This window comes from Camelus dromedarius, chromosome X, assembly GCF_036321535.1.
Source record: "Camelus dromedarius isolate mCamDro1 chromosome X, mCamDro1.pat, whole genome shotgun sequence".
Taxonomy (NCBI): Eukaryota; Metazoa; Chordata; class Mammalia; order Artiodactyla; family Camelidae; genus Camelus; species Camelus dromedarius.
In genome coordinates this window covers 60,505,485-60,523,162 of record NC_087472.1, presented here as the reverse complement: position 1 = coordinate 60,523,162, position 17,678 = coordinate 60,505,485, and the positions used below count along the sequence as shown (strand labels likewise).

The window sequence follows — 17,678 nt, the reverse complement described above, 5'->3', positions numbered from 1 at the left end:
AATAAACAATCTGAATTTGATTCAGATAATATGAAAATTAGCAGGGTTCAGAATATTTTTATTTGACTTGATCCTTTTTCACCTTTCAATTCCTAGGTTAGGACCAAGTGGCAATAAAGGTGGAAAGGAGGGAGGGAGGGGAGGAGGGAAGGAAGGAAGGAGGGAAGGAAGGAAGGAAGGAAGGAAGGAAGGAAGGAAGGAAGGAAGGAAGGAAATGTCTTTAAAACAAATTGGAATTAAAAACTGAAATCAGTTTTTTAAATTAAATTATAAACTGAAATCAGTTTTTTAAATTAAATTAAAAACTGAGACCGTGAAGACAAACTTTTCTCTGATTGTAAATAAAGAAACCAGGTAGACTGCAGTGGCAAACGTTAATAAAAAAGCATGAAGCCTGAGCCAGTGTGCTCAGTGTACTTGCAGAATTTAATAGAAGAGGCAAGATGAAGGGATAAAAATAACAAAGGAGATATTTACCTGTATTCAAGCAAGTCAAAAGTCTATTCATTTCTTTCTTTCTAAAAAATAAAGAAAAGAGTGTTTTCCTACTGTTCCAAAGCTTTACTACAGAAAAGTACTAAAAAGAGACTTTTATTTGTGCCTGAGAGCAGCTCAAGGAGAATGCAAAATTGTGAAGTTTGTCATTCAAAGCTCCAAACTATCATTTCAACACTGTTTATCCCCACTATAGGATACTGTTTCTCATCCCCAGTGTCCTCATATTATTTCTCTCTTCCCCTTCTACACCTACTCTTGAGCAAAGGATTTCAATGACTGATACATTTTTTTAACATTTTTTTTTATTGAGTTAAAGTCATTTTACAATGTTGTGTCAAATTCCAGTGTAGAACATAATTTTTCAGTTATACATGAACATATATATATTCATTGTCACATTTTTTTTCACTGAGAGCTACCATAAGATCTTGTATATATTTCCCTGTGCTATACAGTATAATCTTGTTTATCTATTCTACATTTTGAAATCCCAGTCTGTCCCTTCCCACCCCTCCGCCACCTTGGCAACCACAAGTTTGTATTCCGTGTCTGTGAGTCTGTTTCTGTTTCGTATTTATGTTTTGTTTTGTTTTTGTTTCTTTTTTTTTAAATTCCACATATGAGCGATCTCATATGGTATTTTTCTTTCTCTTTCTGGCTTACTTCATTTAGAATGGCATTCTCCAGGAACATACATGTTGCTGCAAAAGGCATTTTTGTGGCTGAATAGTATTCCATTGTATAAATTATACCACATCTTCTTTATCTAGTCCATCAACAGATGACTGATAAGGTTTTATAATACAGGGTCACAGAATCTGAGACCAGGTAGTGATCTTTGTGATTCTAAAGCTTTTTTTTCAAAAGGGGTAACTGGAACCTGTGTTTCAAATAAAATGTTATAAAAGCCTAATATACAAGAAGAGATAAAAGTGCAGCTGCTCTGGTTGAACCAGTGGTGGGTAGAGGCCTAGAGCCTCAGTTTCCTAGAAGTCCCTGAGGAAGTGCCCAGAATTTCCAGAGTCTTAAGGAATAGTTTTAAAACCACTTGACCAGACCCTTCATTTTACAGATGAGGAAACAGATCTGGAAACAGGGAATGATTTGTCTAAGGCCACAAAATAAATGACAATACCAATTCTACTACCCAGGTTTCTTGACCCTTTGTCAAGCTTCTTTAGGGGGTATATAAATTTTAACAGAGAAAAACATCCCATTATGCATAAACAAAGGAATGAATACGGAAATATTGGCAATCTCAACTAAGGAAGTTTATAGGAAGTAGGGTAGAGCATACCATAAGACTGGCCTTATCATGAGAATGTCTAGTATTATATAATAAAGACTGTGCTTCGGGAAAAGTAGCAGCTTTCTTAGGGATAAATATTAAACATTGCTTTATATAAAGTAATTGTTCACAGTAAATTTTATTAATCTGAATTTAAAGCTGAGCTAAAGTTGACTTCTTCACTATTTAATTCAGTGACTATATAAAATAGTCTAGGAAGGGTCCATTAATGCAAATAAATAGTATAAATAAGATTGAGGACATGAAAAGGGATGTACAGTCTATTTAAGAGACAAATTGCTTTCAAAAATTTTAGCATACAAGTTTTAATACTTAGGTAGATCCTGCTAACTGAAAACCATGAGAGTTTTAAAACAGAACAGAACTTTAGATATTATCCAGTTGAGCTTCTTTTATTTAATAGATAAAGAAAATAAAGCTTAGAGAAGTTAAATAAGTTGTTATTGCTTAAGGTAAACCAGAAGTTAGTGAATCTTCATAATGGATTCATAGCACCTGTACAGAAGGGGCAAAACTTATCATATGTGTTTGGGGAAAATTTGTATTATGAAAAAAAGTTATGTCATTAATCCAATATTATCTCAGTCTGAGATAGTTTCCAAAGATTTAACTAAAAAATATATTGCCTCCAGGTACAAATATACAAAGCAAATACAAAGTAATGATACACGATTACAGAGTTTTTGTCCAAGCAGAGAAAATAGAGATGGTGATATTTCTCTAAAAGTTATCCCTAATCAAGACTTTGAATAGAGTTTTCTTTCAAATCATTAGGAGCAAGTGAATTTTGTGAATGAAAAATTGGTGACCCAATTCTTCCACAAATTAAGTTCTTGTTATCTTAAGCCATAGAATCTGTGAGCAGAAACATATCTGAATACTCCCAGCTGAGCTGATACAGAATCAAAATCAAGAAGCCAACCAGGTTATGTGTTTCTGTGAGAAAGTAGGAGATATGTCTATATTTAAGTCTCCTGTTAGGAAAGGGGAAACAGAAGCAATATCATAATGAAATCATAGCTAACATTATTGAGGGTGTGGTAAGTGCCTGACACTCTTCTAAGTGCTTTATATGTATTTATTCATTGAGTCATCACAGCAACCGCATAAGGTAGGTACTATTATTATTCCTATTTTACAGATGGGGAAACAGAAGCCCCAGTTACACATGTAATAAGTGGCAGAGCCAAAATATGAACTCAGGAAGACTGGCCCCAGAGCCTATACTGACCTTACCCACTATACTATACATCTCTCAATAAAAGGTTTCTAGCGAAAGTTGTTAATATTTTTTTCTAATGGCGAATACATCATTTATGTTGAATTATAACTTACTTATTTTCAGATTCTGGTATTTGAGGAATGTTTGGAAGAACAAGACGAAATAGATACCTGTATGATAAAGTAATATAAAAAGTGATACTTAGGAAGAAATATGTGAAAGAATATATACCAAGTTATTAATCTTGATTACCCCAGGAGGCAGAAGTCAGAAAAGAGAGGGTAAGGAGGAGGTTAATTATTTTATTTATAGATCTTTGTATGTCTTAATGATTGCAATGAAAACATACCAATTTTGTAACTTTGGAAGAATTATTTAATAAATAATTTTAAAACAAAAGAGTTGCTTATGACAAATTCTGAAATAGTTCCGCAGTTTATATCATTGCCCAAGTCACCTGCTGGAACATCAAGTATAGTATACAAGTTTGTATATTTTTCTTTCTATAAGGGAACCCGGAACTGACTTTTGTGTTCCACATAAACTAGGATGAGTATTTTTTGAAGGGATCTGGCAGCATAATAACAAACTGACAAAATAAGGTAATTTGTAAAGTTTCAAATCCTAAAAATCTTTTTTAAAAAATCATCTATCCTGAATGATTTTAGATATTTATCTCACTGAAAGGTATGTAAGTATCTCAAGACTCCTTCTTATACTCAAGACTCCTTCTTTGACTCCATTTCCCTTCAGAAGTGTGACCTCAAGTGTCGTTGACCAACAGAAGAATTAACAAAGAACGCTTCTGGTTTCCAATTTTTCCCACTGGCATATTCTCAGCCATATCATTAGGAGTTATATTGTAACCTCACCCTCCTCTATATCTCACTATTGTGTGTAAAAGTTCCCCTTCAATAAACGATTTTCCTTCATAGAAAGAGCAAAAGGGAAAGATTAGGTTCAATTGATATCTTTTTTTTACTTTAAGCATCCCTACCAAATTTCCAATGACATTTTCCACAGAAATAGGAAAAAAATCTTAAAATTTATATGGAACCACCACAGACCTCAAACAGCCAAAGCAAACTTGAGAAAGAAGAACAAAGCTAGAGCCATCACATTTCTTGATTTCAAACTATACTACAAAGCTATAGCAATCAAAACAGCATGGTACTGGCATAAAAACAGACCAATGAACTAGAATAGGGCCCAGAAATAAACCCATATACACCTTCAATTTATATTTGATAAGGGAGCCAAGAATATCTGGGGGAAAGACAGTCTTTTCAATAAGTGGTGCTGGGAAAACTGGATATCCATATACAAAATAATGAAACTGGACCTCTGTCTTATACTTACTCAGAAAAACTAACTCAAAATGGATTAAAGACTTAAGTATAAAACCTGAAACCATAAAACTCTTAGAAGAAAGCACAGGGGAATAGCTCCTTGACAATGATTTTTTTGGATACAACATCCAATACACAAGCAATAAAAGCAAAAATAAACAAGTGGGGCTACATCAAAGTAAAAAGATTCTTCACAGCAAAGGGAACTATCAAAAACAAAAAAAAGGCAACCTATGGAATGGGGAAAAATACTTGTAAACAATATATCTTATAAGGGGTTAATATCCATAATATTTAAGGAACTCCTACAACTCAAAAGCAAAAAAACAAATAATCTGATTAAAAAATAGGCAGAGGACCTGAGTAGACATTTTTCTAAAGAAGATATCCAAATGGCCAACAGATACATGAAAAGGTGCTCAATATCACTAATCATCAGGGAAATGCAAATCAAAACCACAGTGAGATATCACCTCACACATGTTACAGTGGCTATTATCAAAAAGACAAGAGATAATAAGTGTTGGCAAAGATACAGAGAAAAGGGAGCCTTAGTGCACTGCTCATAGGAATGCACATTGGTACGGCCACTGTGGAAAACAGCATGGAGGTACCTCAAAAATTTAAAACAGAACTTCCATACAACCCAGAAATCCCACTTCTGGGTATATATATAAAGAAAAGGAGGTCACTATCTTGAAGAGATACCTGCACCCCCCAGGTTCATTGCAGCATTATTCACAATAGCCAAGACATGGAAACAACCTAAGTGTCCATCAGTAGAGGAATGAATAAAGAAAATGTAGTATGTGTACACATACACACACACACACACACACACACACACACACTAGCATATTATTCAACCATACAAAAGAAACTAATCCTACCTTTTGTGACAACATGGATTGAAGGCACTGTGCTAAGTGAAATAAGTCAGACAGACAAGGACAAATACTGTAATATCTCACTTATATATGGAATATCTTTAAAAAAGAAAAAAGAAAGCCATTTGCATACGGTAGACTGGTGATCGCCAGGGCCTGTGGGTGGAAAAAACAGGGAGATGTTGGTCGAATGGGATAAACTTCCAGTTATAAGATGGAGATCTAATGTACAGCATGGTGACTATAGTTAATAATACTGTATGATATACTTGAAAGTTGCTAAGAGAGTAAATCTTAAATGTCCTCATCACGCACAATGTATAATTTTGTAAAGTGTGGATGTCTTATCGTGCTAACCATGTCACAATATAAATGTGTGTCAGATCACCAGGTTGTATTCCTTAACTTACACAACATCATTTGTCAATTGTATCTCAATAAAGGTGGAAAAAACCCCTGATAATATTGTAGACATTGACTCAGCCTGATCCCATCAGCACTATTTTCGCAAAGTTTACAAACCAAGAGTAAGATGAATAAATGAAATCCTTTCACATTCATGGGATGTGGATTACTTACTTTAAAGCTGTAAGAACTTGTTGTGGGTCTTCTGAATATTGAGCTAAATATTCCAAAGCTTTTCCTGCCACAATTTGCTGTTCATTCTAAAAAGGACAAATATAATATGTTAAGTTATACCTCAAAGTGATACTTACAAAATGTTGTCTATATTCCTGTCCATTAAGGGCAAGAAAAAAATCTAAACTTGTTCATTTTGTGCTCTCAAAGGAGTTAACCACAAGATGGTAGAATGAAAATACACCTCATTGACAAAAACAGAACAGGTTCATGTTGACCTCAGAAACCCATTCCTCTCAGAAATCCATAAACACTCACATACTTGCCAACATTACCTTGAATTCACTAGGATTAATCTTATTGTGCCTGTTTATCAGTAGTAACCAAAAGAACCCCAGACTCTGAGGTCACTCTCATTTCTAGCACCCTAATTCACATAAGGCTCTGTAAATCCCTTTTGTCCTCTTTTATCATTTCTCCCCAACTCCTCCAACCCTTCCACTATGCTTTCTGAAATTCAGTCCATTATCAGCAAAATCTCCTCTATGAGCAGCCTCTTCCTGGAAAGTTCCCTCCACATTCTTCATCTAATGGAAATCTACGTTTCTCCAAGGATACTGCTTCTATCGAAGCCCTCTCAAGTAGTGGCTGTTTTTCTCTCATCTCCCTTCTACCCCTAGACCTAGAGATGAAGTAGGCCTCATTTTTGCTCTTCATTGCTGTTTTAAAAATTATTCTCTCTTCTTCTTCCCTAAAATCACCAGCTTTGAATTTCCTGTTATCAGACTATATTGCCCACTATCCCTCATTGTTATGGTGAACTACCAGCTCTCAGGCCATTTCTTTTCTTTTCTTTTCTTTTCTTTTTTCTTTTTTTCCCTCAGGATGAGGGTGGTAATTAGGTTTGTTTGTTTGTTTGTTTGTTTGTTTGATTTTAGAGGAGGTACTGGGGATTGAACTCAGGACCTTGTGCATGCTAAGTATGCGCTCTACCGCTTGAGGTATACCCTTTCCCCTTCAGACCATTTCTTCTTATTTCTTGATGATTTATCTACTGTTCACAGTTATTTTTTCCAAATGCTACTCCAGTGTTAAGTTTTGGCATTTTCAGTATACAGACAGATGATCCTCCTAATAGCCTAGTCTTTTATTTCCTTAAATTCCATGCTCCCAGTTACCTTAGCCATTCACTAGCACAGTCATTCACTGGACACTGCCATTACTAATAATTACAGCTCTTCCATACTCTCAGTCAGGGCTGGGACTGGGTGAGTCAGGTGATGCAAGTGAGTCTCCTAGGGTACAAAATTTAAGGAGGCACTCATTCTCAGGGTTGTACAAGGGCCAGTTCCAGGTGCCTCACTCCCTTACCCTAGTCCTGCACCCTGTTCTGTTTCATGTATTCTACTTTCTGACCACCATTTCCTGCCTTTCTATTTCACTCCCTCTATCACTCCAGTAACCCTTCAACTGCATTAAGATCTTCTATGCATTGAGACTACTAATTTTTCACTAGCCCTCATCCCTGTGATGTCTTGCCTTTACTCTGTAGTCAATTTAAATCCCATGGGGATTAATTATAACCATTTCCTTGTTCCTTGATTTTCCGGACCCTCTTCTACTTCATTGTATTCATCTGGAAAAACCACAAGTCTGGTTAATTCAACTTTCCAGTGACTTTCCTGCCTTCATCCATGTAGCTGAAAGTGGCAGGATAAAAACCCATACAACTATTTGCTTTATTTTAAAACTTCTTCAAATGGACTTTAATGCTACAAGGCAAGCATATCACATTACCCTTGTTATTCACTTTCTTGATTTTCTGGATGCTTAACTGACACCTTCTTTTCTCAACCTTACAGCACCTCCTCTCCTATTCTCACAGTCAGGTGATGACCTTGTTTCCTACTTCACTGAGAAAATTGAAGCACTCAGGAAGAGAACTTCTACAGATTTCTACTACCACATCTACTCACACACCGGGGACCACACCACATACTCTGTCTTCTCAACTGCTCTCATAAATGAACTATCCACATTCCTTCCTAAAGCCAATCCCTAAACTTATACACTTGCATTCACCACCTCTTGCCTGTTTAATGATATTATTCTAACAATTCTTTTTTTCTCTCTCACATTGTCAACTTTTGTTGTCCTGCTGGATCATTCTGATCGGTATATAAACATTCTCATTAATCCCATCTCAAGTAAACAAACCTCTTAATCTTCTCTCACCAACTACTGCCCAATTTCTTTTCTCCCCTTTGTAGCAAATTCTTCTAAAGAACTGTCTATACTTATTGTATCTAATTCCTTTCCTTCAGTTCTTTCTTGAGCCTACTCTAATCAGGCGTTTGTCCTATCTCTACAAAAACTGCTCCAGTCAAGCTCACCAATGACCTCCATATTATAAATGCCAATGGTCAATTCTTAGTCCTCATTTTTTCTGATCTATCAGCAACATTCAACATAGTTGATTAAATTTTCTTCCTTGAAATACATTTGGCTTCCAAGTTACCACATCACCCTTGTTTTCTCCTACCTCATGGGTTGCTCCCTTTCAATCTCCTTTGCTAGTTCCTCTTCCTTTCTCCAAACCATTAATGTTTGAAGGTTCCAGGCTCAGTCTCTGATCCTTTTCTCTACTCCATATATACTCAATCCCTTGCTAATGGCAATCAAGTCTCATAGCTTTATATACCATCTATTTATTAATGACTCTTATTAAACTTTTCTCTTCAGCCCAGACTTTCCCAACTCCAGAGTCATATATCCAAATTACTACTCAGATCCCTATTTATCAATGCATCATGTCCAAACTGAACTCCTGATTTTCCCCCTAAACCTGCTCTATTTGCAACCTTTCCTAGTTCAGTTTTTGGAAACTCCACTTAATGACCCAATATTTTTCTCTTATACCCTTCATCCAATCTGGCAGTAAATTCCGTTATCATTCACCTCCATTGTTATCTCCCTTATCTGAGTCACCATAATCCTTTCCCTGTATTACTTCAAAAATTTCTTAACAGGTCTCATTGCTTCCACCTTGGCTCTCTTATGGTCCATTCTCAATACAATACCCAGAGTTATTTCTGTTAAAATGAAAATCAAATCATGTCACTGCTCTGCTAAAAACCCTCTAATGGTTGCTCATTTCAAAAGTGAAAGTCAAAGTCCTTTCACTGGCCTGTAAGGATCTACATAATCCAGACTCTCCATTACCTCTCTGACTTCATCTCTCACTAATCCCACCCTTTATTTACTCTACTTTAGCCATACCAGCTTCCTTGCTACTTGTGGGACCAACCTCAGGGCCTGGAATACTCTTCTTCACTTCCCCCATATATCTACAGGACTAGCTCCTTCACCAACTTCAAGTCTTTGCAAACATGTCATCTCCTTGATGAGACTTATCCTAACCATCCTATTTAAAACAATAACTCACACCAATCCCAGCCCACTCCCACACCTGATCCTTTTTATGCTGCTCCATTTTTTCCTGTATTACCTATCAACTTCTAAAATATTATGTAATTTCTTATTTTTATTATGCTTTTATTATCTTTCCTCCTACTACTTGAATATAAGCTCCAGGAAGGCATATCACTGTTTAAAAGAGCCTAGAACAGTGCCTGGCACATAGTAGGTGCTCAATAAATATTTGCTGAATGAAATATTCTCACTAGCACTTGCAATGCCTTTTGTAAAGCAATTGTAGTTAGTGAAAACTTCTTCTTTTGTAGACATATTTCTGAGTTTGGTTCATCCATCCTTCTTTCCATCTTCTAATCCAAACTACCTGAGGATTTTTTTTCTTGACTCTTTCCTCTCTTTTAAAACCACTTTCCTTCTCAGAAATATTTCAGAAATATAGTTCCATAATTCTTCCACTGGCTTTTTTCTGCTTTCCTTATCAAACATAAATTTGCGAACTTTCCTTTAAAAAGATATTTGCCTTTGGGTTATCCACTACCAAATTTCTCTCATTTCCTCTTCCTTATCATTCTGCACACCTTGTATCTTATGTGCCAAATATACTTCCTCCTCAAGGAGTTCTATTACCCTACTTATTAACATCAAAACACACATCACTCAAACTCTATTCAGCAACTACTTTGGGCAAGATATTGGGCTAGGTACTAGAAATTCGGCCCTCAAGGATTTTATAAGTCAAGTTGGACAGACAAGCTATGCATTAGCAATACAAGGCAGTATACATGATAAAGACCAAATAAGTAGCATACAAATTAAAAGTTACTGCAATTCAGAGTAGGAAGAGAGCACTGAGGATTAGAATTCATTTGGGAAGTCTCTACAGTGGAGGGAAACCTTAGGTTGAACTTTGAAAAAGCAGCATTTAAATAAGAACATTTGTTAAAAGATGGGGTGGTATAAACAAGACATGGAAAAAGGAATGTGACTGTCCCATTTGAGAGACACTGTGTTTGGTTGGAGTGATAAAAGGTTTATGTCTCCACAATTCTAGATCCTGTGCCTAATGTAATGGCGGCTTATACCACTATGATGATGATACAGGGGAGTAATATGAAATAAAGTAGAAGAGATAGCTGTGGTTAGAGTGCATATTGTTAATAAGAACAGAAACACTATACTTGTAGACCAAGTTTCATAGATTACAAATCACATTTTCAGCCGTCTTCTCAGTTAATTTTTACAACAATCCTGTAGGTAGGTATTATCTTTATTTTACAGACGGTGAAATTAAGAGTCAAAGAAGTTAAGCACTTAAGTGGCAGAGTTCTCAAACCCATTCTATCATGCAGTCCAAGAGCTCCACAGTTGCCACATGCTTTTCCTAATCCTATATATTACTAAGACCAGAATTCTGCAAGGAAAAGAAGGAGGTACATGTATTTATTACTTCTAAAGTTGTTTTGTGGTTATGAACTAAAAAGGTCCATAAAGATTTAAACTGTTTTTTGCAAACTGATGAGAAAGATAAGTTTCCAAATAGATAACTATTTTGTGGGGCATGGTGCAGCATTTTAAAAAATTTTTTAGATTTTTTTAATTAAAAAAATTTTTTTATGATGTAGCATTTTAAATCTTGAGTTTCTTTTAAAAATTAATGTTTTGCTATGTTTATTTTTTACAATTTTAAGCACAAATATATTACTTCATTTTGTTTTTATTTACTCTACATCATAAAGAAATGAAGAGAAATAAGGCAATTCTGCAACAAAGCTTGGTGTGAAACTCTGAGGCAAAATAGAGGGTAAAAATGCCCTCTCCTGTGCCTAACTGATGATGATCCCATTGTCTCTGAAAATAGAAAAGAGATAAAAATCTCATAGAAAGGTACATAAGGATTACCTCTAGAGCAAACTGGGCAGCTAAACTGAGGAGCATGACAGTTGAACCTCTATCTGTAAGTATGTCATTCTCTTCTTGTTCTTTAGCTGTTAATAAATTCTCTAAAGCAGTAATTGCTTGCAAAGCTGAAAAACAAGGAAACAATTTAAAAAATGTTATCAAAGATAATAGCAATCTATAGTTAATTATAGTTAATTTTACCCATAGTTAATTATATCACAATACTTTGGAATTCATTTCAAGAGTACTAATATTAATTAATTTTCATGAAGTCATCTAAATTGCTAGACTGTCAAGGAGGAATTGAACCTCAGAAAAATGCCTAACAGAACATTTCACCTCTGAATTTATTCCATGGATGTATCTGCAAAAGTGAATAAAAACAGACAAATATGCTCATGAAGCAATTTTTATAAGAGTCAAATATGGAATAAAGTTAAATTCTATCAATAATGGATGGACTAAATACAATTTGGTACATCCATAAAATGGAATATAATACAAAAAAAGTTAAAAAAATAAATGGTGGTATTATATTCCACTAAATGTCTTAAAGGTAGACCATGATAAGTTAAATATATGTATTCAGACCTTCAGTAACAATTAAAATAAAACAAAAAGCTACAGCTAATAAGCCAAAGAATGAGATAAATTTAATCATAAAAATCCAATTAATCCAAAAGAAAGCAGAAAAAAGAAAAACGGCAACAAAGAACAAAGATAGGAAAAATAGTCCAGTCAAGATGGTGGAGTGGTAGGACCACGAGCTCTCCTCATGACTATAATGAAACCACAACTGACTGCTAGACAACCAATGAAAAAAGACTAGAACTTAGCAAAGAAGATCATCTTCAACTGGAAACATAAAGAGGAACCACAGCAGGATGGTAGGAGGGAAGTGCTCATGATATAATTGGGCCCCATACCCCCCAGGTTGGCGACCCACAAGCTCAAGGATAATTAAGTTGCAGAGGCCCACCCACAGGAGTGAGAGCTCTAAGCCCCATGTCAGTTTCCCCAGCCTGGGGTTGTGGCACTGGGAGGGGAGGAGACCCAGGAAATCTGGTTTTGAAGGCCAGTGGGGCTTAACTCCAGGAGCCCCATGGGACTTAGGGAAACAGATTCACTCTCTTTGGAACCCTACATAGAATCTTGAGTGTGCCAGGTCCAAAAACAGAGGCAGTGATTTAATAGGCACCTGGTTTTGGAGAGTCTCCTGGGGATGTAAGAGATGGCTGCAGCTCACCTAGGGGACATAAAAGCTGGTCGTGGACATTTCTGGAGTGTTAATCTACAAGAGCTTTCCTGTAGGCTGACATCTTAATTGGATTATCAGCACCAAGACCTGGCCCCACCCTACAGCCTATAGGCTTAAGGGCTGGGAAGCCTCAGACCAGACAACATACTGGGTGGGAACACAGCCCCACCCATCAGCAGACTTCCTAAGCCACAAAGGCCTCTAGACAAGGCCCTACCCACCAGAGGTCCAGGACCAAGTTTCAACCAGCAGTGGGCAGGCACTGGCTCCTCCTGCCGGGAAACCTGCATAAGCCTCTAGTCCAGTCTCATCCACCAGGAGACCGATACCAGAAATAAGAAAACAACAATCCCAAAGCTTGTGGAAGGAATCCACAAACACAGGCCAGACTCTACATTAGGACAGGCTGGACTCTAGCCCTTGGATGACAAGAGAGGTGTGTACTGCTGGGACGCATAGGACATCTCCCACAGAGGGCCACCTCTCCAAGGTTGAGAAATGTAACTAAAGCAACCTAAAAATACAAATAGAAAGATAAACAATATGAGGCGGCAGAGGAATATCTCCCAGGCCAAGGCACAAGATAAAATCCCAGAAGAAATAAGTGATGAGGAGATAGGCAATATATCTGAGAAAGAGTTTAAAGTAATGGTGGCCAAGATGTTCAGAGAACTCAAGAGGAGTATAGACGCACAGAGAGAAATTTTTAGCAAAGAGTTCGAAAATATAAAGAATACCCAAACAGAGTTGAAGAATAAAATCACTGAAATGAATAACACACTAGAAAGAACCAAGAATAGACTAAATGAGGCAGAAGAATGGACCAATGAACTAGAAGACAGATTAGTGGAAATCATTAGTGCAGAACAGAAAAAAGAAAAAGAATGAAAAGAAATGAGGATACTTTAAGAGAACTCTGGGACAACATGAAGCACACTAATATTTGCATTATAGGGGTCTCAGAAAGAGAAGAGAGAAAAGACTTGACAAAATTTTTGAAAAGATAATAACCAAAAACTTACCCAACTTGGGAAAGGAAACAGTCACCCAAGTCCAGGAAGTGCAGGGAGTTTCACAAAGGATCAACCCAAATAGGAACACACCAAGGCACATAGTCATCAAATTGACAACAATTGAGGATAAGGAGAAAATATTAAAATTAGCAAGAGAAAAGCAACAAATAACATACAAGGGAACTTTCATAAGGTTATCAGCTGATTTTTCAGCAGAAACTCTACAGGCCAGGAGGGAGTGGCACGACAAATTTAAAGTGATGCAAGGGGGAACTTACAACCAAGAATATTCTATCCAGCAAGGCTCTCATTCAGACTTGATGGAGAAATCAAAAACTTCACAGATAAACAAAAGCTAAAAGAATTCTGCACCATCAAACTAGCTTTACAACAAATGTTAAAAGAATTTCTCTAGTCATCAAACCATAAGAAAAGAGAACAAAAAGAAGAAAGAGAAAAAAAGATCTAGAAAAGATTGCTTTGGCAGTTTGGGGTCTTTTATGGTTCCATATGAATTTTGGAACCGTTTGTTCTAGTTCTGTGAAAAATGTTGTGAGTACAGGGGTTACACTGGATCTGTAGATTGCTTTGGGTAGTACAGCCATTGTGATAATGTTGATTCTTCTAATCCAAGAGCACAAGATATCTTTCCATTTCTTTGTATCATCTTTGGTTTCCTTCATCAGTGTTTATCAGTTTTCAGAGTATAGGTAACCTCCTTGGTTAAGTTTATTTCTAGGTGTTTTGTTCTTTTTGATGCAATGGAAACGTTTATGCCAATTATACAATTCTAGTTTTTTAAGTGAAAAAAAAAGTGAATGAAGGGCTGTAAATTGCAAAATATCCCTCTTTCTTATAGGTGCGTTGTATTCCCTTACATATATATGCTGCATCTTCTTTATCCATTCATCTATTGATGTGCACTTATGATGCTTCCATATCTTGGCAATTATAAACAATGTTGCTGTTAATAGCGGGGTGTATGTATCTTTTTGAGTTATTTATTATTTTGTGGTTGGCTTTATTCCTTTGATAACTATGCAAGTTTAAAAAGCTAAAGCTCTAAACAGTCTTAGAAACAATGAAAAGCACATATATGTAAAATTTAAAAGTATATGCAGTATATTGTGTACATGTATTTACATGCAAAACATTGTATATGTGCAGTCAAACTGTAACAATTCTACCTAATAAAATTGAAGAAAAAAATATAGGACAAATAGAAGACAAATAACAAGATACTAAATTTAAATCTAGCTATATCAATAATCACGTTAAAATATAAATGGTCTAGATGATCTAGTTAAAAGGCAGAGATAGACTGGATTAAAGAAAGCAACTTCCAACTGTAAGATACCTACAAGAAACATACTTTAAATATAAAGCCAAAATTGGCTAAAAGAAAATGGATGGGATGATATATACTAAGAAAGCTGGAGTGGCTATATTAATATCAGACAAAATAGATTTCAGAGCAAAGAACATTACCAGTGACAGAAGATTATTTCATCACAGTATAGGATTCGATTCATTATGAGGACACAACAATCCTAAATGTTTATGCATCCAATAACAAAATTAGAAAATACAAGAAGCAAAAACTGATAAAACTGCAAGGAGAAATGAACAAATCCACAATTATAGTCAAAGATTTCAACTTCTCTCAATAGTTGACAGAATAAGTAGACAGAAAATCAGCTAGGATGTTTAACACCATTAATCAACTTGACCTGACATTAATAGAACATTTGACCCTACACCAGCAAGACACACATTCTTCTCATGTGCACATGGAACATTTACCAAGAAAGACACTATTATGGGCAACATAACAAGCCCCAACATATTTTGAAAGATCTAAGTTATACAAAGTTATGATCTTTGACTAAAATAGAACTAAATTAAATTAATAAAAAAGTTCTCTGGAAATCTGCACATATTTGGAAAATACATAGCATATTTCTAAATAACCCACAGGTTTATTTAAACTGGACTCAAAAGTCATATTACAAAGTATTTTGAACTGAATTAAAATGAAAACACAATATATCAAAATTTGTCAATTGTCACTAAAGCAGTACTTAGAAGCTAATTTACAGCATTATCTGTTTATGAGACTAGAATATAGGTCTTAAATTAATGACCTCAGCTTTCACCTTTGGAAACTAAAAAAAAGAAGAGCAAATCAAATTCAAAGTAAGTAGGAGAACAGAAAAGATAAAGATCCAGCAATCCCACTTGTGGGCATATATCTAGAGGGAACCTTAATTCAAAAAAATACATGCACTCCAATGTTCATAGCAGCACTATTTACAATAGCCAAGACATGGAAACAACCTAAATGTCCATCAACAGATGACCAGAAAACAAAAAACAAAAAACAAAAAACCCCCCAGATGACTAGATAAGGAAGTTGCGGTATATTTGTACAATGGACTACTACTCAGCCATAAAAAGAATAAAATAATGCCATCTGCAGCAGCATGGATGGAACTAGAGACTGTCATTCTAAGTGAAGTAAGCCAGAAAGAGAAAGAAAAATAACCATATGATATCACTTATATCCGGAATCTAAAAAAAAAAAGAGAAACAAACTTATTTACAAAACAGAAACAGACATACAGACATAGAAAACAAACTTACGGTTACTGGGGGGAAGGGTAACACTAGGCAACAGTAAATTTTATTGTATGTATCTTCAATAAACATGACTAAAAATGGTCACAGATAACTGGGGAAGAAATAAAAAGATTGAGCTCATGCTATGTTTAAAAAGTAAAATCATTTTATTCTAATAGTGTTAAAAGAAAAGGTTTAATAGGAAATCTCGTTGTGTGAGGGGCTTTTGCCATTTTGCTGGCAAAAGTTGTGGTTCAGGTTCTTTTATCCTTCAGCATAATATGTCAAGTAAAACAAATGCCTAGATATCTATAATGAAAACATTGATGATGGACATGACAGCAATATTAACCTTGATAAAGAGCTGATTCCAATTTAATACTTCTTAATTAACATACAGGCATACTTTACTACCCTGGAACATTTCTTTCTCAAAACAGAATAAATCCTCTTTCTTTTTGTTATGAAGTGAATAACAGAGTCCACTGCACATACAGTAGATATTTATAAATAGTTGCTTAATTGTATTAGTATAAATTCTCTTTGAATCTTATTAACCCAAGCTTCTCAATTTCTCAACTTGTGCCCTTCACAAAGGGCAACCCTGATTTGCTCACCTACCCAGAAGGCTGAACAGGAATAATAACACACAATAGGCATATCTGTAACCAAGTTAAGATATATGTGTGTGCAGACACACTAGCTAGGAAACCATGCTTAACTTAATGGAAAGGACACAGCACTAATGGAATAAGGTTCATGTAAGCAACTGCAACACTGTTAACTTTGTGGAGATAAATTCCGTTTCAGGGCCAAATCTCTCACCAATGACCTCCCACATAAGTGAAAACAATCAAAAGGTATCCTGGAGACTTCCATTCTCTAAAGATAATTCTTAACTGATTGCAGTATAATTTCCTCTTGTCCCCAAAGCTTTTTAAACTTAATTTTTAACAGGTTGGTTCAAATTACAGAAAATACGAAAAAGTATACACTGACAAGACATTCCCTCAGTTCTTGTCCCACATCTGCCTAGTTCCTACTCCTTCAGTAGTTAGCCCCTGTTCTTTTATTCTTGATGCAACTTTCCATAGTTTCTTTTTGCATGGTTGTACCATCTTACACAGGAAGGCTAGAATATATATTCAACTCCATTGTCTTAAAAACAATTTTTTCTATTATGGTCAAAGAGGATTATTTATTCTTTGTGTTAACAGTCAAATTTAACTCATAAATAACATTTCTACCTTTCTCAGAGTTTCTCTCTAGGATTGCAATCTTGAATATATAAAATTGAGTGAAAATATTTGTAGGATCATATCGTTCAGCTTCTTTCACTGCCTCTTTAGCCTGAAAAAAAATATTGGATCCCTTTTATAATAGATACAAAGAAGACCTTATCATATTTTACTAATACTAATAAGATAGTCACAATGGCTGAGGGATACTCATAATGAAAGGATATGAATCTAAGAAAAATCTTTAAAGAACTGCTCTCTTAAAATGCTACAGGAACAGTGAGTTCTGCTTCTGAAAATAGGGCACATTATATATGTCAAACCAACCCTCTTACTAAAAACAACCAAAAATGTTGGATAATTATTATTTTT

At 35.4% G+C, this 17,678-nt stretch overlaps 1 protein-coding gene across 1 annotated transcript in view; it reads right to left on the bottom strand.

Moving 5' to 3' along the window:
• The window catches only part of TEX11 (testis expressed 11), a 283,928-nt gene that overhangs the window by 72,909 nt on the left and 193,341 nt on the right, over positions 1 to 17,678 (bottom strand). The window contains exons 18-22 of the mRNA XM_064483187.1: positions 17,316 to 17,418; positions 11,179 to 11,303; positions 5,845 to 5,930; positions 3,143 to 3,199; positions 478 to 518 (exon numbers count right to left, since the gene is read on the bottom strand). Of these exons, the coding sequence (XP_064339257.1) occupies positions 478 to 518; positions 3,143 to 3,199; positions 5,845 to 5,930; positions 11,179 to 11,303; positions 17,316 to 17,418 (412 nt within the window). The remainder of the gene's footprint in view (positions 1 to 477; positions 519 to 3,142; positions 3,200 to 5,844; positions 5,931 to 11,178; positions 11,304 to 17,315; positions 17,419 to 17,678) is intronic.